This window comes from Rhineura floridana, chromosome 5 (assembly GCF_030035675.1).
Source record: "Rhineura floridana isolate rRhiFlo1 chromosome 5, rRhiFlo1.hap2, whole genome shotgun sequence".
NCBI lineage: Eukaryota > Metazoa > Chordata > Lepidosauria > Squamata > Rhineuridae > Rhineura > Rhineura floridana.
The window spans coordinates 172,077,120-172,105,037 of record NC_084484.1 but is presented as its reverse complement, the minus strand read 5'-3'; the positions used below and the strand labels follow the sequence as shown (position 1 = coordinate 172,105,037).

General features: G+C 40.8%; 2 protein-coding genes across 4 annotated transcripts in view; one reads left to right on the top strand and one right to left on the bottom strand.

Annotated features, from left to right (window-relative positions):
* LOC133385572 (N-acetylated-alpha-linked acidic dipeptidase 2-like) overlaps window positions 1-2,785 on the top strand; it is a 52,584-nt gene extending 49,799 nt beyond the window's left edge. For all 3 annotated transcript variants that reach the window (XM_061628872.1, XM_061628871.1, XM_061628873.1), the window contains one exon: window positions 58-2,785. In XM_061628872.1, the coding sequence (XP_061484856.1) occupies window positions 58-247 (190 nt within the window). In that variant the 3' untranslated portion in view covers window positions 248-2,785. The remainder of the gene's footprint in view (window positions 1-57) is intronic.
* CHORDC1 (cysteine and histidine rich domain containing 1) lies at window positions 2,507-27,918 on the bottom strand. The gene is made up of 11 exons (XM_061628877.1): window positions 27,673-27,918; window positions 17,868-17,917; window positions 17,253-17,309; window positions 15,028-15,188; window positions 13,894-13,994; window positions 13,548-13,606; window positions 12,451-12,521; window positions 12,219-12,324; window positions 11,416-11,535; window positions 10,335-10,397; window positions 2,507-9,346 (listed from the first exon to the last, which is right to left on the bottom strand). Exons 1-11 carry the CDS (start codon window positions 27,734-27,736, stop codon window positions 9,194-9,196), a joined length of 1,005 nt encoding a protein of 334 aa, XP_061484861.1. The 5' UTR covers window positions 27,737-27,918; the 3' UTR covers window positions 2,507-9,193.

Sequence of the window (27,918 nt, the reverse complement as noted above, 5' to 3'; positions counted from 1 at the left end):
TGTGCAAGAATGTACTGATTTTTTTTAAAAAAAAACCTGTTGTCTCTTGCCCCACAGACACATCATCTTTGCTCCAAGCAGCCACAACAAGTATGCAGGCGTGTCCTTCCCTGGAATCTATGATGCCATGTTTGATATTGACAGCAGGACAGACCAACACAAAGCATGGGAGGAAGTCAAGAGACAAATCTCTATTGCAGCCTTCACAGTTCAGGCTGCTGCAGAGACACTAAGAGCTGTCATGTAGGATGGTGGCAGTAGCAGCAGGACTGAAAATAGAAGCAATCCATTTGCATTACATGCCCAGAAAATTGATCCCTCTCAAAGCTGATATAATCTTCAAACAGCACACCATGATGCGACTTTCCTAGTTACTTTTGCTATTCATGAACAGAAAGACCTATCAAGGGGATGGAAAGTTAAAAGTCTTTTCTTCCTCCCCCATCCCCCAAATACTACGCTCCTTCTCTCTTAGGCTGCAAATCCTAATTCCGCTTAATCTGCAAGTAAGGCCCCTTACATTCAATGGGCCTTACTTCTGAATAGACAGGGTTAGGACTGCAGCCTTAATTTCAGCTCTCTTGGACACTGACTTAGGTCTGACTTTGAGCTAGCTTTCAGAGGTAGATGTAAATATACAGCCTATGAATAGGGAGTTTTTATTTAGCTATCATAGGAGAATAGGACAGGTCAACAGCTCTTAACAAGGATAGCAAAATAGAAGTTCCATCTTCAAAGGCAGTACAAATATCAGTTGCTGGCAGGCAACAACGCAGGAAAGCTATTCCTTTTGTACGTGCTTGTAGGCTTCCCAGAAGCATCTGGCTGGTCCCTTAGTGAAATAGGATGATGGACCTTTGATACGATCCAGCAGAACTCTTATGGCGTTCTCCTGCCCATAAATTGAGGTCATTGCTATCCTGCTGTAAGTTATATTTGGGTTTTTTTGAGAGAGGTGGGGGAGAGAGGAGACAGGCTTTTTCCTGAATACATATGCTACCCTTTGAAACAAAAGCAGCAGTGTAGGCAGGGCTCAGATTGACCCACCAGCTGACTTGTAATTGCACAGCTCCTCTTTATGGTAGTGAAAATGTTACTGCCACTTAGCAAGTTCGTCTATACTAATAATTGCTACAGCTAAGAACCTGTTCAAATGCTGCATCTCCCCAGCAACCCTCTTCACTACTGGTGACCTTTTGAGCAATCACAGCCTAAACTACCTCACAGAGTTGTTTATTATAATACGGCAGCATGGAGGACAGCCCCTAATATGCTACCCTAAGATACTTGGGAGGAAGGGTGGGACAAGTATATAATAAACAAGTACTTAAAGAGGATCTTCTTTGCTGCCTACCAGCTTGTTTCCAATTCAAAGTGCAGGTTCTGGCCTCTAAATTCCTAAATGTTGTTTTGAATCAGCTTGTGTACTAAGGTCCTCTTCCTAAGGACTTCAGATCAACACTATTTTGACCAACTTCTCGTGCAGTATTGCCTACTCTGGCTGGCAGCACCTCCCCATGACCTCAGGCAGAGGGTCTTTCCAATCACCTGCTACCCACTCCTTTAAAAACAAAGGAACTTGGAGATGCCAGGGACTGAACGTGGGGCCTTCTGCATGCACCTATTGAGCTATCATCCCACTCCCCCCAATTCTTGTTTCAAAGGCTCTCTGCTTCTATTAACAGGTGACCTTTATTCCCAAGTAGCTCATCTACACTTCTAGCTCAGACTGGTGGAAACAATACTTTTTAATTAGACAGTGCTACTTCTGGAAGTTTTAAGCACTCACAGGTCACTGCAAATCTGTCCCAAGTCAGCTCCAAAGCTCTCATTTACAGCAAAGCGTGCAGCTGCCAGTGGTTTTGATACAGCAGAAAATTATCTGTTTGCAGCACCAGTCCACCATTTACAGTTTAACTTTGCCTGGAACAACCTTTTCACTCAGAAGCCCAGCTGGATAGCAAGCTGTTTCACTTTGCGTTCATTCAACACTACTCACTATGTTCATCTAATTCCACTGTTTCTTCCCTGACTCTTCAAAATTTGTAACCTCCACCTCAATAGTGCTATGGCCTGTATGAAATACACAAAAACACATCTAGGCTACTGTAGAATATTTTTTTTTTTAAATCACACAGTAGAGACTGGAAAGAGGGATTCCATTCAAATCAGTGATAGCACCTGGATGCAGGATAAAAATGAACAGTGAAATGGCTCTGAAATGCTGTTCAATTTTTGCTATGGCTATACCTATAGCGTTTCTTTAAAAGTCACAGTGCACAAGGTACACTCTATATTGTTTTACCAGTGTAAGGAAAGCCATTAAGCTGTGCAAGGGATGTTTTTTGTCTGGGACAGGCCGAACAGAAGGCAGAAATACTGAAATAAATCTTCACTGAGTTTGTGGAATTAGGACTCCTGATATGTAACAAAACTTGTTCAAACACAGGGGAAAAAACCCTACACACTCCCCCCCTGTTGAAATGAGAAACTGAATAAAACCAACTTCATCTTAACTGTTTATTCCATAAATTTACAAAAAGGTCTGAAGGCACGAGACCTTTAACAAACATTCTTTATCAACAAAAAAATAAAACAGACATCCATGCAGGGCAAAATACCACAAAGGAGGGGGAGGAAGAACAGTAAATAAAAGAAGAACTTCTAGTGTTCCAGACACCTATTTTTTCAGTTTCTATATACAAATAAAATTCCTGGTTGTAATATGGAAAAACTCAATTAACTGTTGTGTATATATATATATATTAAAAAACACATGCTATAATTTAAAGCGATTAATTGCATTATTACACAGAATCAATCAACTCTTCAAGGCAAAACAATTCAGAATTGTGACTGCTGAAGTGGTGACTTGGCTGAGTAACATTCCGAGTGTTGAGGAAATCAACATTGTGTGGACCCAACTACGAACATGTGTTGATGTTGAACCAGGATGCACATGCATGCCCAACACACGACGGCAGACAAAGTGAAGGGAAAGATAGCTTTGGAATTATAAAAATAGACATTCTGGTTCAAATTTCAGCCTGTGAACTAACTGTAGATATTCAAAGAACTCAGGTTGATAGTTACAGCAGCTGTCAATGCTGGGCTATGTTGCTTCCCAAGGAATTAAACAGGGCTTGGTCCCGTGGCTCATTATCTAGGAACAGAGATCCTGCGACATAATGACGGCAGTTTCTCTCTGCACCAGGAGCCGAAAATATGGCAAATGTTAAAAGAACATGGCATGGCAGAATGTAAACCCGTAAAGACCCCAATGGTAGTAGACTTCCAGAAGGAACATAACAGTGAGGCCCACGGGGACCCTCAACAATACAGAAGCATCATGGGTAAGCTGCTATATCTTGCGATGATGACACGGCCAGACATCTGTAACGCCATCAATATATTGTGCAGAAAGGTAGAGTGTCCATCCCTCAATGACTGGGATGGGCTCAAACGGATCTTGAGGTATCTGCAGGGCACAGCAGGAAAACGGTTGTTCCTGTCCTCCGTGCGAGGAGACGGCTTGGTCTGTTATGCAGATGCAGACCACGCAGCTGACAGTTCCTCCTGAAAGTCCATGTCGGGTATAGCTGTCATATAGCAAGGCTCTCTCATAGACTGGCATAGCAGTAAACAAACAGTAGTGGCCATTTCGAGCACAGAGGCCGAATTCATCAGCCTCTCTGTAGCATGCACAGAACTGCAATGGTATGCAATGCTGTTTCAGGATGCGTCACTACTGGTAACTAAGCCATATATTGTCTATGAGGATAATCAAGCATGCATCCAGTTAGCGCAGGCTGAAAGCCACACAAAACGAACAAAACACGTGAGCACCAGGTATCATCACGTGCGAGATTGTGTCAATCAGGGTTTGATCACTCTGAGATATTGTGCAACAGAGACCATGTTAGCAGACGTCTTGACAAAACCACTACCAGAAGACAGACATGTGCAACTAATACATGATCTGGGAATGTTGTAAATAATGTAACCCTGCAAGTAACATAACCATGTACAGAACAAGATGTTTATTCTTTGTAAAACAGGTGGGGGACTGTTGGGCTATGTTGCTTCCCAAAGAATTAAACAGCGAATGAAAGGGTTAACTATGTAACAGATTAGAGAAGGATTGCATCAGCCACACAGCTGGACATAATGAGCCCTAATCAGCCCAAGGGCAATAAAGCATGGGAACAGGGAACAGTGTGTGTGGGGGTTAGAGACGAGTTAGGAATTGGAGTAAGTGTATGGAGAATGTGTGTACTTGTTTTGTCATCAAGAACTTTATGCAACAAAGTAAAGCTCTTCCTACATACCTGTTCCTGTGTATCTGTGAATTCTTGCTGGAACGAGACGTAAGAGGGCTGGACCAGACCGGGACTCTGTATGGGAAACCTACCACCTGGGAACTCTAGCACTCTACACAACCAACAGTCAAAACTGACAGCTATAGCAGGTCATCACAGTAACCTGTGAAGCTAAACATAGCCTGTCAGTCAGTTATGATGGCCCACCAGGGACTCAGTCAACCTCCTGCTTTTGAGATTAAAAAAAAACATTAAAAAAGAGGGCTGTCAAAAGGCCTGGCAAGCCATAGCGGTGTGTCATAGCTGGTGAATCACAAGTTATGCAGGCCTGAACTACAGGTGCCTGTGGAAAGTTCTCTCAGTGCTGCCATCTGCCACTCACTGCACCACACAGGTGGGCAACACACACCCCTTAACCCAATTCATGTGGATAGTAAGGATGGGCAGAGAAGGATGGCCCAACCCACCTGGGACACTTTACCCCCAACAGAATGTGGCCCTTAAACAGAAAAATGGTTGGGCACCTCTATCCTAGAAGGAACAGGAACAACAGCAGGAAGGAATTAACAACTTATAGTAACTTTGATGGTCCTTTCTGCTGATAAAAGCAGGGACTGTTGAGGGGAAGTGAATGAATGGAGACGACAGTGCTGAGAAGGTGGGAAAGGGCTTCTCCCGCAGGTGCTCTGTGGCTACTGATTCCAACTGCTGCTACTGTCACCAAAGGGCCTCTGAACAAAGCTGTGGCTGTTCACAAGCTGTACGAACTGGACCTAGATTTTGTGGTAACCAAATATGTTAGTGCTAGGCTGTAAAAGATGCATTATTAAAAAATGACAACTGTTAACGGGTAACCAATGTTGTAACCCTCCAGATGTTGCTGGATTACAACTCTCACCAGTACTAAGCAGTATGGCTAATTGCAAGGGATAATTTGGAGCTGTGGTCCAAAAACATCTGGAGGGCCCAACGTTGGCTGCCCCTGATTTAATATATTAAGAGTAAGTCAGCCTCTTATTAGAAACAAGATCACACAAGTAAACTGAAAGCAGCAGCCAATCTAGACTATCCTAGTTTTGTTGTCCTTTGGACATATTTTAAAGCATTTCCAAATATTGTTTGCTTCTTGATAAGCAAGCACCCTTTATATAGTTCCCAAAACTCAGATGAATAGTAGGAGCTTCATGTCTAGTCTCATTTGGTTATAAGAATGTTCTACTAAAGAGTCTTGGTGGATGCAAGACACTATCTTGGTGGATGCAAGACACTATCTTGGTGGATGCAAGACACTATCTTGGTGGATGCAAGACACTTAAGGCTTATACTGCTTTCAGTTTTACCTACTCATCTCAAATAGAAGTGGAACATAGGCTGTGTCAGCAGCCTATCTTAATAAGCAGATAATAAGATGTGACTATATAACACTTGGTGGCTAATACTTAAATGACTCAAGAGACTTAAGACAAATTTTCATTTAATATCAGGATAAGTACCATTTCCTGAAGATGAAATGCAAGAGACACATGCCAATTTCTCTTCTGCTTTGGACTATTTTGGGAGGGGGATGTGAATAAATCAGTTCCAGAACATGACAAATGCAGCAATGCTATGACCAGGAACTGTAGAATATGGAACAGGGTTATTTGTAAAATACAAATACAAATACTTGGTCCCTCCAGTCAGATTCTCACTAGTAACTCAACACTGGTCAGCAATAGTTGACAACTAGAACCATTTCTTCAGTGTTGAGTTACAAGTGGGGGAAAACAAAGCCTCACCCTGTGTACTGCATCTGCTAACTCACTGGAAGGCCTTTTAAGATAACTTGCAGTGAAGCAAGCTGGAATGTTTTCAGGCATCCTAGGTTAGTTCCACTGCACCTATATCCAAATCTGGGATTCAGCAAGTATTTTCCCATTCAGGCATAAGGCCTTAAGACTTCCAAAGAAGGAGACATAATACATGGGCAATTTAAAGTCAGTTACTGGCAAGGAGCCAGTAAAATGCCATGTGGGAGAAAGGAAAACCTCTGCTTCCAGGTTCCTGAAGCGCACAGGAAGCTGTGGCCGCTTGGCAAGTCCAAGGCTTCTGCTTGTGCAAATAAGCCATAGTACTTCCCAAGGATAGACAGAGGCCAGACTTAGGATATTCTGCCTCGATTGGAACTACGCATCATCCCTGTGGTGATAGTGGTAACAATATTAGAGGGTCCAGTTCGTAGAAGGTGGTAAAGGAATTCCAAAGAGGAGATGTCTAAAGGTCTCCAAAGTTATAACTCGTTAAGTTAGGAGACAAGAGGTTCATTTTCATCACCAATCTGATCCATGTTTTACTACCCAATCAGTTTGCAGTCATGTCATTCATTACTTCCTTTTGGATTTGTCTTTTAGTTTGAATTGCTATACTTCAATACAAGGTTCTTATTTCACGGCAGATACTAATCAAAGATCATTTCACAAAGGAAATACACTGTTACTGAATAGGGATGGAATCTCTTCTCAAAAAAGAGGTGGTGGAGTTGCGTTTGTGCTGCTAACAAGGCCACAACTCACTAAACTGCTCCTGCACAGCCCTTATTTGCAGTACTCTTGCAAGATCCCCAGTTGCTTCATGTGTGTTTGGGGAGAAGGAACTCTTGGTAGGTTAGAATGGCCTTTAAACATGGGCTGTACAAAGGCCAGCACTTAAGATCACACGAGTACATACTAAAGACCCACCAATATGAGCAAGGGAAGATGAAAGAGACCACCCTACCTTAGCAGCTCTGCCTTTGGGAATATATAGCAAAGACCAAACATTTAATGTGGGATTGATTAGTAGATAATTCCAGTTTAGCTATCTGGAGAAAAATACTGCAAAGTTAGCTCAACCACATCAAAAAATGTACTAGATGGAGATGGCGTTAACATCTATCCCAGTAATGATTGCACCGAGGTTTCAATTTTTTTCTTTTCTTTTTAAAAAACTGAAATATGCACTGAGCACCGCTTTCATGTAAGCAGAGCCACAGCTTAAGTTATATCATAATTAGTGGCCCTACATCTATTGGAACTTTGCCCCATATTCAAGTATTTAACAAGAAGTTCCTTTCAAGTACATTATTCTGCAAACAGGACTTACAATCAGCGTCCAGTGCTATGCATATTTGCGAGTGCATAAACAACTTTCTCAATATATTCTTTATCTCAAATATTACATCTCTGCCTCCACCCCAAATCAAGAATTTGCATTTCCGGCAAGGAGTGGCAGTGGGATATAGAAAAAATATATGGGAAAATAAGAGATAACAGGACAGCTTTGTACAAGGAAAGAATATGTTAAAATGCAGGGCATAGTCCTAGTACCCCTTGATGATAAAGCCATTTTCAGGAACGGCATGTATGGCCACAAGTGTAGCTTCACAACAATAAGGGTTAGAAATTTGATATAAAAGGAGTGAGCAGCCATGGAATTCCATGCCAGGTGTCAGATTTCATGGGTACTGAGTCACAGAAAGTCAACCATTACTAGACAAACATTTAATAGTGTGGCAATTCTCAATATGGGCCCCGGCATGCCCAAACAGACAACTGCCTCGAGTGCCAGAATTAGCGTAGCTATTTTGTGTGTCTTAGAGAATGTTTCTGCCAGCACTTTTACAGGCATACAGAGCCAACTTAGCAGCTCACTAAGATACTTGCCCTGAATCCCAGAAAGTACAGAAAAAGGTTCTTGTATCTCATCAGTTAGCAGGACATAGACACAACTGTAAAGTATAGAAATGATCAGGTTACTTTCCTATCACTCTGTCATAATGCTGCTCAGTATGAAAAAGATGCCACAGGTGTCATATGCACAAACGTGTGTGCATAGAACCTGAAACGTGCCTAAGGCAGCAACAACCCTTTTGTGCTGTCTCTGCTATGGCCCGAAAACCACCGGGGGGATAAGGAAAGAAATGCAGAACCCAATTACATGGTGAGAATTTCACCGCTTCCCTGGATGTGGATATGTAGAAGGGTTCCCAGAAGGGCATTAAGGCACCTTATTTAAGAATAACTTGTAAGATGTTACAGACTAGCTTCCTCGCATAGCTAGATGCTCAGTGACTTGGTAAACTGTTGCCTGTATGCAAACATTCATGCCTGATTCCTATCACTGCTTTTAAATGTAGACAAGCCTTAATTTAGATGCAAATTCAGATTCACAAAATGTAACAGTAAAAACTTCAAAAGTTAAAACTTTCTTGGAGTAAGTAACCTACACGAAGGTAGTCACCAAAGTCATCACAATATAAACTTTCAACTAAAATCTAGTTCTCACTGAAAGTGGCAAGACTGAGTCTCTAGTGGGAGTTTGCATGACTGAATGCTCCTCAGTGCAAAAAAAGCTAGTTTTCTAGGTGAAGTGATTTTTTTGTATGGGGGAACATTCAATCAGGTGAGCACCCTCCTGCAGTATGAAGTAGTATAGCCCAAACAAGTTTAGACTATGAATGAGAACTTCGTCTAAGTGAAGAGCTGGAGGATCCCAAGGACAACAATTATTTTCAAAGCAAAGAAGTCAATCAAGCAAACTTCTCATAATCCCACTTTGTTGGATGTCTCACAACTGTGAGTTGAAGTATGTCTATCATTGGACTATTGGACTCTGAATTCCTCCTGATTCCTAATCTGACACTCACAAGGCTTCAAGGAGCACCAGCCTTAACTGTGCAGATAAGGGTCAGTACAACAAAACAAGGAATATATTGTGCTATTGAAAAGCCTAGCACTACACTCAAGTTGGAATGCAACATACATACATTTTTAAAAAAGTGATTACATATAAAGTCAAGTCATATTACAACAGCAAAGTCACCATTTCACCAGGGGCAAAAAGTGGCCTCTTAGTTTTCAAGCTTGCTCTGCAATGTCTTGCTGCTGTTTCTGTTGTACTTTGGACACTGGGAGTTCCAATCCTGCCCATAACATGGGCTCAGCTTTCCTCATAGTGAGCTCAATCTTTGTAGCCGTCATGTTTACATAACTCCTTTTCACATCGATCACCTAGAAGAGAACATGTACATTTCAGTTTACTACTTAACTTTGCAGCTGTTCAATGCTACAAATGAAGTTTATTCAACACACTGCTATTAATCTAGTAAAAAAAAGCTGTATCATAGAAACAATAATGTAACTACTGACAAAGACAATTTATATGTTGTTCTTACAATATAGCTCTAGAAAGATATGCACAAGTACAAGGTCTCTTGAATAAAAAGAAACAAACCAGCTCTATCCAACTGACACATGTTAATACAAGTTGCATCCTATGCTGAACAAACCTGCCCACCTATTTTGCACACAGATTATGACACTACTAAGGAGAGTGGATTATTCATGGGTTGTCATTTACTCAGAACATTTCATTCTAAACAATATACACAGTAATTCCTTCAAAACAGAAAAGCAGAAAGTTACTTCTGGAAACAAAGTATAGAAGTCCAGGGAGACTGAGGAGTGGGAGCCGCTTCAGAATTACTCATCATAATGCTGGGAAAATATTTTACAACCGTGGACAATTCTTAACGCCACAGGCTTGTGATAAATCAGCTCGGACAAAAGGAATAAGAAAAGAGCTGATTTTATGATAAGGATTTTCAATTGCATTTTAAACCGTATATTAAGATTAATGGAAGATTAAGTAAGAGTTACCCTGGAGTTAGTATCTGCACATCACCAAAAAATAACACACACAGGGCTGAATCAAAGTCATACTCAGAACAGACCAAATGAAATTAATGGACCCAAAGTTAGTCGAGTCTTAATTTTAATGGGTCTACTCTGAGCAGCACTAATATTGGATATAACCCACAATATCTATAAAGCAGTTACACACACAGAATTGTAAGCTACCTGTTGGCATTATACATTCCTTGTAGCATTTAAGCCCATTACAAGTGTTTGAAATGGAAACCATTCAAATCTTAGACCAAAACAAATCATTACAAAACTACCTGCCGTTTTTCCTGAAAGAAAATACATGTGTACTTACACCCCATAAATTCAGATTCTGGTTAAATTCCTTATCACCTTCAAAGACGATATGGATATTTACCTGCAATGGAAGGAAAGATATAGCACATTCTGAGGAAATATGCTTAGGATGCTGTGGAGCACCGTTCTTCAACTTTGGGTCCCCAGATGTTGTGAGACTACAACTCCCATCATTCTTGGCCATTGGCTAAACTGGCTGGGGTTGATGCGAGTTGTAGTCTGGCAACATCTGGGGGCCCAAGGCTGAAGAACACTGCTGTGGAGGAATACAATTATAAAGCTTGTAAGATGGTCTATCACCACTTGGATGGAGCACCAGAACCAGAGCTTGAAGCACAGCAGAGGGACTGCAGACACTGAGACCATCAATATGTATATAAACTAGTTTTACTGTAGTTACTTGACTGGGCAGACACCATAATGAAGACTACCCTCGATTATGTCAAGCCATGTAGTACTTCAGTTATGACCTATTGGGATAAGCATGAGTGTCCCATTCCATACCCCAGTTTCCAAATCCTCAGTTCATCTAGGGCAGAGACTGCTATAAACGGAGGGGAAGTAGGGGATAACATGGACGTGTCTTTAAAAAGATTTTTCTCAGAGGACTATCTAATTCAGGTTCTGCCTCATCACCGTATTTTAGGATTGATATTAAGCTTTTCCTCAAATCTGATTGGTTGGTACCTCCCTCCCCTCCCGGCCATGTGTTTTGCTCATTTGTTTAAGTTATCTGGAGCTAGCTGTCCTTTCTTGCATCTTCTGCGGTGCCCCTGCTCTTTGATATATGGCAGGATGTGCACGCACATGTAGAAGCAGCTCACAGAGAAGCAGTGTGTCAGGGTGGGAAAAGTCCATTTTTGACGTCTTCTTCCTGCTTTGCTATTTTTCCAAAGAGAAGGATCCCCTCCCTCACAACGTGAAGCACTGCAGCCTCCAAAGGCTATCCCATGTAGATCAACCCTTACGTTTTACAAAAAAAAAGGAAGAGCATAATTTTAGACATTTCTATGAGGCACATAAATGACAAGGATCTGGAAGGCAAAAATATTAACTGCAGGCCAATAAGGCTAACTTACCATTGTGCTATTTGCTTCTACATGGCTGAGTTCAGGAACTGAATTCTTAGCATAAATTGAAATGGTCACTTCACGTCCAGTTTGATGCCAATCATGCCTGCATGGAACAACTTTTTTCTCCTATAGGCGATAAAGCGTTGAAGACACAAAACATGGTTTTAATCTGTTTATAAATGCTTTCACTACCCTTTTCAGAAGAGCATAGAACTATATGAAGGGCACAGCCCTACGGCTCTGCCTATACCCTGCTCGTCTATGATGCCTCAATGTAATTTTTACTCCCCCCACCCCTTATGTTCTCGCACCAAACATATGAGAAAACAAGTTCTATGGCTGGAGCATGAAGCTCAATTTAACAGGATGAAAAAGGAAAGACAAGTTTATATTTTATTTATTTATTTGTTAAACTTATATACCGCCCGACTAGCAATAGCTAGTCTTAACATTTGCAACCATTGTACCTTGTACGAAAACGGGACAGTGTACAGCCTAGCTAGTAGCGAAAAACCCATACAACCAAAATTTTAAAGTGTTTAATGTACCTCAGACACAAATCCCAAATTCTAGTTTTCCTCAACACAAATATATTCCACTAAACTTTGTGCCCACTATTTTCTTCTGGGTAAGTCAAAGTATCAACAGACAATATCTCAACTGCATTCAAGTCCGTAATTGAAGGTACAAGTTGACAGACAAAAAAGAAAATATTCCAAGTTTCACACATCAGTCTATACAAACATGCGGATTACGTTCATCCCAACAGTTAAGATAACACACTACCAATAACAGTCCCAGCTACTTACAGCATCCTTCGTAACCCATACATGTATTCCTGTTGTACAACCTTCTTGAGACAAGAAAGTATTGAAGTCTGAGGTTTTCCTCTTGCAGCAACTCCAATACTTCATCCTGTGTATTAACATTAAAATAAGTCATACAAAAATCACAATAGCACTAACCCCAAGTTTCATGTCTAGCTAGCTTATAGTTAACAAATAATTTAAGGAAGCAATGCACTCACTGCACAATACTAACCCTTCATGGAATATAGGCACACCTGCATGGTATGTACATGTTTCTTCCATGCTGTGCGGTCCTTCAAATGTCTATAGGAAATATTAACAGAAAAACAGCATTTTACTAGTCATTGGATTAGACGAGGGTATATATACCAATGTTCCCCAATCTGGTAGTATTCAAACATTCTTCTTGGGGTAGTGGCTGTTATAGGACTTTTCTTCAGAGCCAAACATTTTGGGGGGCCCAGTGCAAACTTGTAACACAGGCTCCCTCCCTCCTTTCTGTGATCCATCCCATATATGCAACATCACGAGTCATGAAAGAAGTTTCTATTTTAAATTCTGAAATTACATGTTCGACATTTCTGAAACTGCATCATGACACCATAGCCCACACTGGGACTTTTCTACAATGCCCCCCGCATTTTCATGTGTTATTTTTGTTGTATCGTAACATCTAGCCTGAAGAATAGTCTTACAATGCTTGCTGACTATTTTGTAACTTTTTAGTTGGACCTAATAAAGCTGCTAATATTAATATAGTTGGGTGGTGGGGGTTTTTTTTAGAGGTTAGTTTAGTAGTGTTTTCTTTTTAGATATTGGTTTAGTTTTTGCTGTGTTATGATTGTTACTTATTTGGATGTTTTTAAAATGTTTAATTTTTTTGCATGTTTTTAATTGTGCTGTTAAATTGCCTAGAGATTGACTGATATTACATGACAAAACAAATGAAATAATAAAAGATCTTCTAAAAAGGGACAATCTAAAAGTCATTTGATAAATATTTACATATTTTAATACCGATCAAACACATCACGAAATTCTCACACAAGTTTCACTTAGAAGTCTACACAATATATTATGAAGATAATCTGAGCATAAAAAATGGGTAATAGCTCACTTCACTGGCAATGCAAAAACATGTGCCCATGCACACATTCTTAATAAGTACTAAAGAATCATGTTACAATAGCTACTGGTGTATGCTGAGAAGCATCATGTGACACAGGGTGATGGGATCTGTACTGAAGTGACACCTTGTAACAAGGGAGGAACAGTAAAGTGGCTTAGAAGTGTGGCATATTTATGCATATATAGCACTGAGGTATTTACCTTTGTACAGCCTGAATTTTTACATGTAGTCCCAATATTTATTTCATCGCTGTCATCTTCTGTAAAACAGGAGTGTTCTGCTTTATAACAGTCTTAAGAATTCATTTTTTTCTTTTAAAAAATTAACAGAACTCGAGAAGATGATATGCTGAATATTTGCTGCCCAAGACATTTATTGTTCAGCTACTGTCAGCTATACAATCAACTACAATAGTTCCATGTTCACAGCTCTGAACTCCTAGGAAGGGTGCACTATTATAGGTGTTGGATTAACTGAATCTGTTCTAGCACTGAGTTACAACACACTCATTCAGGTAAGAACGTGGAATTCCAGCAAGCTATATACCTTTTTTTATTTCATTCCCCGATGTCAGCTTTAATTTCTCTAATGCTTGCTTCAAGGAAGCTGAAACTTTCATTTGCAAGTAACTCATTGGCTCATCTGGGCTAAAGAAAGCACAGGGGGGAAAGGTGCATTACTTTTTAACATGACAAGAACAATTAGTTTTAATATACTTATGAAGTCTTCTAGAAAACTGGTCTTCAACTGGTGGGTTAGGACTGCCAGACAAGCTGCAGCCTGATTTAAGGTAACTTACATTAGTCACACCACTATATACAGTGTATGTGGGAAATAAATAAATGGAGGAATGGGACCTGTAACTGACTAAAGATGCACTCAGGGACTGAAAAGGTTGAAAACTATTATTCTAGAACTATCTAGATTAGAACACTTTCATATGAATACAGGGCACTGTCTTGTACCTCATCAAGCCCAGTACTGTCTAGTCTAACTAGGACTGGCTCTCCAGTGCTTTTTCTAGTCTTGCCTCCAAGGGTCCTTTAACTGGAGGTGCCAGGGATAGAGCTAGAACTTCATTCACACAAAGCATGTACTTTGTCAGTATGCTATATCTCTTCTCTTTCCATTTCCCATGACTTCCAGCAAAACTAAGCAGTACCAAAGTATATCTCAGCAGGAAGTACAACTACCGCATCAAAGTTTACTGATGAACTGGGTCAGTTTCTAGTTTTGCTAATGCAGAAGGGCTCACATGCTAGCTTTGGCTGTCATGGAGGAATACCAAATTATAGAAGGTATGCTCTTAGCCCCGGCAAGAATGCTCAGGCTCTGGAGGAGGTGAAGAAAGGGTTGTGCTAGTCTACAGTACTAACAAGTGCTGTAATCTGAGCCAAGAGTTTCATCAATACTACAGCTGCATGCATGTTATCCTCAGCAGCAAGGGGTTCTTTCCTTTGCTTAGTACTTGGTCGTAGGAACTCAATATCCTCTAACTGCATGCTAAAGTTACCCAATCTCAAAATATACACAGAAACGTTTTAAAAACAAATTTCAGTTTTAACATTCCATCTTCCTAAATATTACACCTCAAAGGGCTGAAAAAGAAGCATAAATATAAGTAAATTTTTAAAAATGATGTGATCAATTGAAAAACAAATTTGGCATGAATGACAATACCTTGGCCTCTGTATTGCTTCCACTGGTTTTGGTGCCTGTATTATGTGTTCTTGAAATTTAGGCTTCAGGTCAGCTAACTCCTTTCGCTCAGAGGTAGTTTTAACTTCGGGTTTGACTGGTTCCGGGGGCTTCTCACTATTATGGAAACCCTTTGTGCAACCCTGTTGTAGAAAGAATGTTTTTGTATACAAGTGCCTAATATTGACTGTATACTCAGCTCTATCAGTGCAATTTCTTAAATTAGTTCTACTGCTTCACCTCTTAATATTTAGAACAGCAAGGTTAACTATAAACTTTTAAATTGACTCCCTCCTCATTAGTTTCTCAAATGCTGAGACCCACATTCTCTTCAATTATAACTCACATGCTTGGTTAACAAAGGCATGCCATATTTTATTGGAATCATATGAACTATCAACAAATTCAGTTCTTTGAAATCAAAACATACATAGCCCAAACAACACCATCCATGCACAAGAAGGAGGTGTAGCAAGCTCAGGGAAATCCCAAGTTTGGCAAAAATAATATTTAGAAAGAAAACCAAAAAACCCAGTGAGGACTAAGCATGCTCAGTAGACTAAGGAACACTGACTGATTGTTGAGGAAACAAATAATATGGACTGTCCAGGAAAAGAGCATGGTTGACACGCACATTGTATGGGAGTACCACAAACTGCAACATTTTGTTGTGGGTCCCAATTGTATAATCAAAATGTCATTAATAATTAAAACATCTGTGGGACAGACACACACTTCCTTCACTTGAAGGCTACTGAAATCAACACTCATGTATCCAGGGTAAGAAGGTGTACAAAGTCTACAGGCCAAGCTACATGCAAATATAGGTTTTTAGAAACTTTTTTCTGTGTTTCTAGGGCAGGGTGGGAAAGCCATTACCCTCCAGATGTTGCTGGACTACAACTCCCATCAGCCCCAGCTAGCATGGAAGCTGTAATCCAGCACATCTGGAGGGCCACAGGCTGCCCATTTCTGTCCCAGAGAAAAACAGTTTCTCAAAGGGGCAAAGTTCAATAGAGAAACTGTGGGTGACAACAGTGGTAATGGTAGAGGAATACAGGAAGCTGCCATATACTGAGTTTGAATATTGGTCCATCTAGCTCAGCAATGTCTACACTGACTGGCAGGGGCTTTCCAGGATTTCAGATTTCAGGCTCTCTCCCAGCCCTGCCTGGGGATGTCAGGGACTGAACCTGTGACCTTCTGCATGCTACTCTAAAACTGAGCAATCGCTTTTCCCCAGGTGCAGCAAGCTGAAATCTGTGCTGTTAGACACCAAAAACTAGGACTACAACTTTGTAGTGGCTTTATGGTAGATTAATCAACTCAACCTTTGATTGGTGAAGGTCCATTTTAACTGTTGGGATTGCAAGTTAAAGGCATACTTGGTTATTTTGGTGTGCTACTGTGAAAGGAAAAAAGAAAATAAATTGTAAGATATGTCTTTCCTCCTAATCACAAATTGCCATTTCTGCCTGAAAATTGCAACTTTATTCCCTTAGAAATAAAATAAAAATATACCAATATTTAAGTATGGGCAAATGCAATCTCATAAAACCACTACATAGAATCAAGTAATTTTTTTGTCAGACAACCATTCTAAAAATAGATAAAAGCAAGACTTTAACACAAGCTTGTGTTAAGCTTTTTGAATAAGGAAGAGTTATTACCTAATTTAATTTTCCTGTGGTGTGATCATTTTTTATCATCAACATATCCCTTGTATGGTCAGATTTATATTTCACCATGTTTTGAGTTATCTTAAAAATGATTTTAAGAAAATGATGAAATACAGATGTGAAAATGAAAGAAGCACATCACAGAAAAGCTTGTCCACATCAAATGTTTCACCCTGTATATAACTCAGTGAAACTAACACACGGATTTTGTTTCATACTTCAGTTCTTAAAGTGTTGAGTAGTATATACCGGGATGCAAAGCCAGCCAGCGCTCCTACACTTTTTGATAGTTTGTGAGAAAATATTTTCAAATGCAGCTTGACACAGAGGGAGAAAAAACAGCATCTGGTAATATTTGTTCTTTTATGGAAAAACCCTCACTTTCATTCTACCCAACTATTAAAAGGACAAGAGCCATGGCCTTCTCTGCATCAGAAGCACAGAGGATGCTCAATCAGGATTTGGCATTCAAGAGTCAAATCCATTTGCAGTAAAAGACAACCCTTACAAAATGATCAACACACATACCACAATGCTTAAGAAGTCAGAAAAGTCTGTGGTCCTTCTTTTACAGCACGACCAGCCCTGTAAGATATAGGCCATGTGAAACATTTCATTTACCATCTTAATGTCAAAGACATGAAGAAAAAAGAATACATTTTCCCCAATGGGGGATAACAAAGCTATAACGATCACTAAAAGAATATAAACATTTCAACAGTGGGTACAACACTACAAGGCTCAATCTTCAAAAAAATTGAGACCAGCTATTTTTAGATAAAGTGACAGTCATCATAGTTAAAAAGCAATATAATTTCACTAAATAGTCTAGCACTGGAATCCAGCAATACCCAAGAACAAATTTCACTGATATACTTTGGTAGAAATTAAATGTAGCTTTAAGTTCAGTAGTGGTCTAGAACATGTTTCACACAATACTTTTCAGTGGTCACAGGTGGCTGGAATGACTTCTGCAATGAAGTAACAGGCTTATTTTCTGATTTTAGAAAAGCAAAATGGGCATTCCAACATACTCAAGCCAACACATACATTAAAGGTCATGAACGCACTTTTAATACTGTCATGAACATGATCTGGCTGAAGCTTTTAAAAACTCTTAAATAATTATGTTTGTACACCTACTTTAAGAGCATCATGAAAGACTGGCACTCCGGGGTGATAGGTGCATGACTCTAAAAGGAAGAGAAAAAGAAGGATTAACAGAGTGAATAACACCCTAAATCTATGGGTCATATTTAGCGTAGAACACTAGTCAGTCTTGTGACTGCTGTCAATATTTTCATATATTCACCAAGGCCCAGTATCATCTACCAGCACACTAAAGACTTCTTCAAATGGAAACACAACACAGAATTCAGGAACCACAATTATCACAAAATAATCCCTTCTGGAGTTGTAGCCGATTCTTAACTGCCATTTGATCTATAAAAAAGGTCAATTCGGAAAGAAGTGGAGAGGAAGAAGATTAAATATACATTGTGATGAGTATAAATATCTAGCCTTAAAAATGTAAGACTTGTGCTCCTGTTTTAAAAGATCCAAGCTTAGTATGTTTCACTCTATATGTAACTCATAAATATACACACTACAGGTTTAATTCTTTTTTCAGTGATTATTTGAGAAGACAACCTTGAACAAGGAGAAGGAAGAATCTGGAAGATGATTTTATTCCTTTTCTCATCATCTTGGTTGACAGCATTCTTGATGTAACCTATGCCCCAGCTCCACTGGTATTACCAGTATCACATGTTATCCAAACACAATTCAAGCTAGGGGCCAAGGCCAGGATCCAAAAAAGAAAATCAAGTAGTTCTGCATGCCCAAGGGTGTTTTGGGGTTGTATTTGTTTAACCATTCTGTGTGTAACAGATGGAGATTTCAAAGCAGTTAGTGATGTGGCATAGAGCTTTAAAAGGAGCTCTTAAAGAGTAAGAGCCTACTAGGATGCCCAAACCGTTTGACATGCTTAGAGTAGTTCTTCAGATTCCAGCTTAAGTGTTTGCAAAGGACTTCAACTTCAGGTACCACTTCTTCAGGGTCCAAACAAGTTTCAAGGAGCTATATTGTTCTTTTCCAGGACAAGCAACCAAACAAAAATAGATCACTGGAGGCAAGTTTTGAAACTGGCAATTCATTATGAAGTTCCATGATCCAGCACCAGAAGTCTTACCTTAGATGTCCAGGCAAAACAAACTTTGTGGAATGGAGAAAAAGAGGGAATAGACTCTCTTTACACTCCCTCCAGACCATCTACCACTATCTGCCATGTAAGAAAATCCTGATGACTTCTTATATTTTTGATATGATTTATTGTGATTATATTAATGTATTGTGATGTTATTTGTAAGTTGCCTTGGAAGGAACTGAAAAGCGGAATATAAATAATTATAATATAAATAAATACTTCTGCTCTACTCCCTGTTGATGGTCACTATTTCTAGGTTATAGTAGTTCAGGTAATGCACTGCAGGTACGCATTTCTCAATGGGAAACACGAAACAGCATCTCAGCTTCACATGAGAGATTATATCAGCTCTGCTTCAAAAGGTTCCATTCAACAATAAGGTTCCATTCAAGCAATACGTCTGACACATCCAGACCTTCTCCATCCAAGATGTAGGTCACTACTTCAGAAGCAGTCTGGAAATGCAATTAAAAATTTCCCATAGTGCAACTTCAGTGTACGTCTCTTCCTAAACATGCCAGTCAAATAGAAGTAAAGCAATACCTCAATTAAGGAATCCTGGAAAAGGCATCTCCTTTTAATAGGGCTTTTTTTGAAGGTGAAACTGACTATCTTGACTAAACTTTCAAGCCTGTGCCTTCCCTTTAAGGCAAAACTGACAGATCTGTGTCTTTGCTTTGCTATGGATAAATTTTCAAGCCTGTGCCTTTGCTCTAAGGTGAAGCTGACTAGCCTGTGTCTTTGCTTTGCTATCAATAAACTGATAAGCCTGTGCCTTTAATTGCTAGGGTGAAACTGCAAGCCTGTGTCTTTGCTTTGCATTAAAGAGATCGCTTGCTTTCTCCCAGGGCTGGGGAGGGAAGGATCCAATATGATTCAAAGGAGGAGAAAGAGGGAGAATGGATGGGTGCCAGGTAGGCACTCTTTAAAGGCCCTGTTGAAGTGGTTCCCACCATCTATGAGCAGATGTAGGAACCAATCCCTATTCTTAAAATGTTATTCCTAAATCTGGTTGGAAAGGTTCTGTTAAAGAAGTAATGTCCAGGAACACATCTACTTTGTTAACTGAGTTATTACTGTACTAAACAACACCTTTTAACCAATGATAACATCTTCATATCCTTTCTTACCATCACATCACTGCTGAATATAGGCTTAGTGGGGATTGACTTGCTGTCTTAGCAGCAGAACCCTAACTGCTAAGCAAACAAGTGAAAAAATAGGCATTATTTTCTAGAACGCAAAGATATTTTCAAACTATTTAAACGACACAATTCCCATCCTTAATGGAACATAGAAATTCAGAAGTTGAAACACCAGTTCTATTATACATTTGTCCTAGGTAAGAAGCATTACCTTATTTAGCATATACAGTTCCGTCATAAGTAAAAGAGATTGAGTTGCTTCCAAGTTCAATATAACTTTTCTCACTTTACAATAAATAGTATATCAAATGCAATTATAACTCAAAGCATCAAAGATAATATAAAACAAATTAAGCAGGTTTTAAAAAACACTGAGCACACTACTGACATCATTAGTCCTAACACTGAGCTCTCTGAAGTAAAAACGTTGCTTCTGATCAGAATGTTTGTTAGAACATCTGAATTACTTTGGGCATACTTCCCTAAGGGAAAAAGTCTATCAGCAAATCACAGGTGCCATGCATGTAATTATTCTAATGACTAACAGGAGCCTCAAAGGTGCTGAACATCACAATGATAAAATGTTCATACTTCTTCACAGTAGGAGCGCAATGATTAGTCAATTAAAGGCCTTGGATCTACTAAGAAGTGCTTAACATTTGACAATTTGTTTAAAAAAATACAATTTACAAAATGTACAGGTAGCAGACATAACATTAGAAGAGGCATTCCCTCTTGTATAGAAGGGACTACCTCTTCTTAAGACAGTACCTGTTGCAACAGGTGAATATCTAAAAACATGCTATTTTCAGAGGACAGACATGTTAATATCTCCCATCAAAATCCACTTTATGGCACCTTAAAGACTAACAACTTTATTATGGTATAAATTTTCATGGACTCAAGCCCACTTCATGTTTTCTCTTTCAGAAGCATATTTCTAAGGAAGTTTGTGCGGATTTAACTAATTAATAGACTACTGCGCTGACAACTCTTTCACTGAGGTGATCTCAACCACACACCAAAACATAGAGGGGGTCTGAGTTCAAGTGCATCCTGACAGATCTAGTTACCTGCCTGCAAAATCATTTCCTGGAAAAAAGAATGCCAGATTGAGACACAATATATACCAATGACTGTCATCATTCTTCCGACATAACTTTAAGTATGCCATGATTAGACAGGACCAAAAGAAACACACACTCAACTCTGCTCTCTTCTGCTCTTTTCACTGATGCCACCCATTCTACCTCACTGTCTCATGTGCAAGGAACACCCTCCCAGATCACTTACATCAGGTGTGGGGAACCTTTGGGCCTCCAGATGTTGCTGAACTATAACTCCCATCAGCCCCTGCAAGCATAGCCAATGGCCAGGGATGACATAAGTTGTAGTTCAGCAACATCTGCAGAGCCAAAGGTTCCCCCACTCCTGACATAGGTAGTTCCTCCCTGCTTCAAATCCACCCCTTCCACGAAGTCTTTCATTTAACTCTTCAGTCCTCATCGCCAACTAACTGAAACCCCTATGTGTAACTGCATTTGCCCCTCTGTTATTCTTCCTTCCCCCATACCATTCTTCCCTCTTAACTAGTTGATCACTCTTGTCCCTCTCTGACTCCATTGTTCTCTTCATCCTAGACTAAATTTAGACTTTAAGCTTGGCAGGACAGGATCACAGCATGCTTGTAAATGGCCAACATTCCATTTTTGGGCAAGGTAATAGAGTGTGTGGTGGCCGCCCAGCTCCAGAGATTCTTGGATGAAACGGATTATCTGGTTCCATTTCAGTCTGGTTTCAGGCCTAGTTATGGGACAGAGACAGCTTTGGTCGCCTTGGTGGATGACCTTCGCAGAGAGCTGGACAGGGGGAGTGTGTCCCTGTTAGTTCTACTGGACCTCTCAGCGGCTTTCGATACTATCGACCATGGTATCCTTCTGGACCGCCTTGCTGGGATGGGACTTGGGGGCACCGTGTTACGATGGCTCCATTCCTTTCTGGAGGGACAAACTCGGAAGGTGGTGCTGGGGAACTCCTGTTCGACTCCTTGGCCGTTGACCTATGGGGTCCCTCAGGGTTCAGTTTTGTCCCCCATGTTATTTAACATCTATATGAAACCGCTGGGAGAGGTTGTCCGGGGGTTTGGGGTTCAGTGCCATCAGCATGCGGATGACACCCAACTCTATTTCTCCTTTCCACCTAAAGCCAAGGAAGCTGTCCTGGTCCTGAACCAGTGCCTGGCATCAGTGATGGACTGGATGAGGGTGAACAAATTGAAACTAAATCCAGACAAGACAGAGGTGCTCCTGGTCAGTCGAAGGGCAGATCAGGGAATAGGGATTCAACCTGTGCTGGATGGGGTTACACTCCCCCTGAAGACACAGGTTCGCAGTTTGGGTGTGCTCCTGGACTCAGCTCTGAACTTGGAGGCCCAGGTCTCGGCTGTGGCCAGGAGTGCCTTTGCCCATTTAAGACTAGTGCGCTAGCTGCGCCCATTCCTGGAAATGCCTGATTTGACTATGGTGATGCATGCCTTAGTTACATCCCATTTAGACTACTGTAACGCGCTCTACGTGGGGCTGCCTTTGAAGACTGTTCGGAAACTTAAACTGGTACAAAGAGCTGCATCCAGAGTGTTAACAGGGGCTGGTTACAGGGACCATACAACTCCCTTGTTACAACAGCTCCACTGGCTGCCAGTTTGTTTCCGGTCACAATTCAAAGTGCCGGTTTTGACCTTTAAAGCCCTATACGGCCTAGGTCCAGGCTATTTGTCAGACCGTATCTCCCTATACGAGCCTGCTCGGGCCCTGAGATCTTCAGGAGAGGCCCTTCTCTCAGTCCCAACACCCTCGCAAGTGTGATTGGTGGGGACATGAGATAGGGCCTTCTCGGTGGCTGCTCCTAGGTTCTGGAACTCCCTTCCTAGGGAGGCACAAATGGCCCCCTCCTTGCCATCCTTCCGTTGGCAAGTAAAGACTTTTTTATTCCGACAGACTTTTGGGATAGAAGGTGTTTAGGATTGGGCTTTACAAGGCTTGTTTTATTGTTTTATATTATTATTTGTATTATTTTAAATTGTTTTTAGATTTTTAAGTGCCTTTTAAGGTTTTAAGGTTGTGCATAGTTTAATTGTATTTTACTTGTATGTTTTTCTATGTTTTTAACTACATGTAGTTTTATTTGTAAGCTGCCCTGAGTTCCAGTTTGGAAAAAGGGCAGGGTAAAAATAAAGTTTCAATTCAATTCAATTGCCAAGAAAATCCAACACGGTCACATTTGACTTCAAAAGGGGAAACTTTAAAAAAATGAGTGGATTGGTAAAAAAGGTTGAAAAGCAAAGCCCAGAGGGTCAAACCACTCCAAAATGCTTGGGTTTTTTTAAAAACACAGTATTAGAAGCTCAACTGGAGTGTATACCACAGATCAGGAAAGGTAGCACTACGGTCAAAAGGATGGCAGTGGAGTTAACGAGCTGAGTCAAGGAAGCTATTAGAGGCAAGAAGGCTTCCATCAAAAAATGGAAGTCTTTTTCGAATGAGAATAAAAAGGAACACAAACTCTGGCAAAAGAAATGCAAAAAGGTGATGAGGGATGCTAAAAAAGAATGTGAGGAGCACATTGCTAAAATCATAAAAACCATCAACAAAAAATTCATCTAGCCCAGCCCCTTGCTCAATTCATGAAATCTAGAGTACAGAGTATGTATTTTGTTATGTTAGTATAATACTATATTATAATACTATTAATAATGATTACGTACAAGACCAAATGTCAGGGTCATACGCTGAAAGTTTCCTTGGCGAAATCATAGTTCTGTTATTTTTAATACACTATTTGAATGAAACTTCCCCATGTCCCAGGACTACAGATAATACTCTGCATTCTGCATGGACATTTGCGTTACGTATGCTGCTCAGGCTTATCTCCTAAGATAACTTAATGTTGTTTGTAACTCAAGGCCATTATTAGTGTGTGGCAACAAAACACAATGTTCCCAAAACAAGCCTGAAACATTATTTGTGCCAAGAGAGGACAAAAAAACTGATGCAGGATCTTCTCTATCATTGACTAAAGCATAAAGCCCTCAAACTATCTGGTTGCCACAGAAGTATTTGGACCATGTTGCAGATAAGCAGCACAGGGCGCCTGTTGTATAATACCTCAGCCTAAATGATGTGGGAGAAGCACATGTTACTCTAGCTCATTGAAAGTTACGACAGTTACTAGATCAAAGCAGCATCAGATCTTTGAATTTTATTTTTACAATCTGATCCATCTGATTCTCCTCAAAGATTAGCCATAAAGTAGACAAGAGAAACCAAAGTATTTAATGGGGGTGGGGGGAGAATAGAGGGAGTGGGGTGGAAAGAGGTAGAGATACTATGGTGCAGCAGCAAGTAGTAGGTTATATTACTCCCTATACTACAAAACAGTTGGTTCAAGGAGCAACCCGAAGTTTCCATTCAGGTTGTACATAAAAAGTTTCCTCTTGCAAAAATATTACCTAACTTGCCCCCAAGAGTTTGGGAAAAAAGAAAGGGAAGAAGAGATGGGCTTTGAAGGAAGTGGCTTCTCTCTTACCTTATAAGAACTACAAGACTGGGATTGGGTGTCGAAGGCTGGAAGCAGCTGCCCACCTCTTACAAATGAATGAATAGGTGAGCAACATGGAGGAATAACTCACAGTTAACATCAAATCCGGGAGAGTGGTGGGGGAAGAACTTACACACAATATGATGTGTATATGTGGGGAAAAGGGGACCTTGTGGTGCTTCTCCCACCCACGCACCCCCAGTGTGGTATTTGTTTTTGTTTTACACACATTAATTGATTTCTTGCTGGAGCACGGAAACATTATGGAACTTCTTTTTAAAAATGCTACAGTTTTAATACACCCAGTTCTTCTTAAATCAAATTATAGTGATCATGGACTAAATTCAGATTAGGTTAACTGAATTTGTTTCCACTGAAATGAGCAGGTATAAGGTGGTATAAAGTGTATGAAAATCAATAAAATATATTAACAAAAACAGGACTTAAGCCATGACTAATTTGCCCCACTGATTTCAACAGGACCCATGTGCAACTAAATTAGGTCTGGATTCAACCCAACATGCTGAACAGAAATCAATTTCCAAAATGTCTTAGGATTTCATCATATAAAATTAATTCAACAAACATCAGCTATTAATACAGATACCTCTTTTCTCTAACTCAAGCCATTGTGTGACGCTCCCTTCCATCTCCACACATCACGTGCACTTTTATTTTATTTTTGAATCTATTTTTCAATATCGGTAGTTAGGCCACAATCCTATTCATAATTACCTGGAAGTAAGGCCTACTGAACTCAGCAAAATTTAGTTCTGAGAAGCATTGCTAATTGTGGTTTAATTTTTTATATAGTCAATGTTGAGAAATCACCACACACTTATTAACTCACTAGGGCTGACTGTTGCCAACTCTTCACAGCCATTTCCAGCCTACTAGCTCTCCTGAGGTGGAGGAAGCACAACTCTTCACTCTATCCTTTGTTTTCCATATATATTACATAGAAGTTTCAATGTCAGAGAGAGAAGATAAATTAATTGTCTTAAGCTGCCGTGAGTGATATGCATGCATTACAAGAGCAGGACAGACACGCTCATACAAACAAATAAGATTTGTGTGTGTGTGTGATAGGTATTTCTCTTATATATATCTTGCAGACATACATGTTTCATATTTACAAGCACCTTTTTATGTAAAGAGAGACAGATACATAAACATATACAACCTTTGCAGGTAACCCTATTGCTCCATTAGGAAGAAATCCAAAAAAACCACAGTAGTGATGTACATTTCATTAAATGCCCTACCCAACCTGGTGCCCTCCAGACATTGCTGGATTCCCAACTCCTATCAGTCCCACTTAGCATGGCCAATGGTCAGGGGTGATCTGGACGGCCATTTCCTTAATCCTGCATAAGAGCATTGCAACCCATCTCACCCTTCCTCCACAGAGCTGTCACAGACATCCTGCTTTTTCTCCCCGTTTCATCCTCACAACAATCTTGTAAAATAGGTGAAGATATGCATGACCAACCTAAGAATACCCAATGAATGTCATGGCTGAAACGGAAGAATTTGAACCTGGATTTCCTTGGTCCTAATCTGATGCATGTGTGCATTCAAGAGGCCACTGGACAGCCACCTGTGAGGTATGCATTCACTTGGATTCCTGCAATGAGCAAGGAGTTGGATTCAGTGACCTTATAGGACCCTTCAAACTCTACTATTCTATGGTATGTGCATGTGACTGGCCCAGGGGCCATACATAGCTCAGTGGTGGAGCATCCAGGTTGCATGCACAAGGCCCCAGGATTCAATCTTTGGCATTTCCATGTAGGGCTGGGAAAGACTCCTGCCTGAAACTCTGGACAGCTGCTGCCAGTCAGTGCAGACAATACTGAGCTAGATAAACCAATACTCTGACTCAGTATAAGGCAACTACCTATGTTCCAAGATCAGCCAATGGGCTTCATGGTTGAAAGGGAGAGGATTTGTACCAGGATCTCTCAAGTGCTTACCTGACAGTTCTTATCAGCCTTCACTGTTGGCCATGCTGACCAGTAGTTGGAGTCAAGCACCCACCTGGGGGTAGGCCAAGGGGCACACCAGGTTAGAGAAGGCTGCTCCAACCACTACACCACTACACCCTGCATGGCCTCAGGCCAGCCACTGGACTGTATTCATCCAAGTCTCAATGAAATTAATGAACCTAAATTCATTAATTTCATGGAAATTAGTATCATCAGGTGACCTTAGGCCACTCACTTCCTCTCTGCCTAACCTACCTCACAGGGCTGTTATGAGAAAAAATCAGGAGGGGGAAGGCATCCATGTTTGTACACCTCCTTGAACTCCTCAGAAGAAAGCTGTGACACAACGTAATAAATAAATAAGCCACGCCTGTTAACTTCAGTGCCTCTAACTCTGAATAGGGCTAGCATTGAATACCAGCCAGGATATCTCTCACAGCCCGGTCTACCTCACAGGGCTGTTGTGAGGAAAAAATCAGGAGAGAGAGGCAGCCATGTTTGTACACCTCCTTAAGAGACAGCTGGGACACAAATGTAACAATAAATAAATAACATCTATTAACTTCAACGGCTCTAACTCTAACAGGGCTAGTATCAGATATCAGCCAGGGTGTCTCTCTCAGCCTGGCCTACCTCACAGGGCCGTCGTGAGAAAAAAAATCAGGAGTGGGGGCAACCATGTTTGTATACACCCTTGAACTTCTGAGAAGAAAACAATGACAAAAACAAACAAGCCACAACTCCATGGCCTCTAACTCTGAATAGGGCTAGCATCGAATACCAGCCAGTGTGTCTCACAGCCTGGCCTCCCTCACAGGGTCGTTGTGAGGATAAAGCCGAGAGGAGGAAAACCACCTTGAGCTCCTTGGGGGAAATATAGGATATCAATATACATATCTGCATAGGGGAAAGCGGTGCTTACCCCCCCCCCGGCCAGGCCAGGCCTCGCCTCCCCCCTCAGAGGCCACCGCATTTTCATTCCTCCCTTTCCCCCCCCCTCAGAGGAGCCTCACCATCCGTGTTGGCCTCAGGATCGAAGCGCTGCCCGCATCCCCGGTTGTAGCAAAGCTGAGCCATAGCCGAAAAAAGGGAGAAAAGAGAAGAAAAAGGCGACGGGAGCCAGTTCCGCGTGAAAGGGAGACCGAAGCAAGCCGGCGACTGACTGACTGACTAACTGACAGGAAGGAACAGGCTCCCTCCGGGAAAAGCCGAGCGGAAGCTTCGGAGGAGGAGAGTTTAGGGCGCAGGCGCACGGCCGG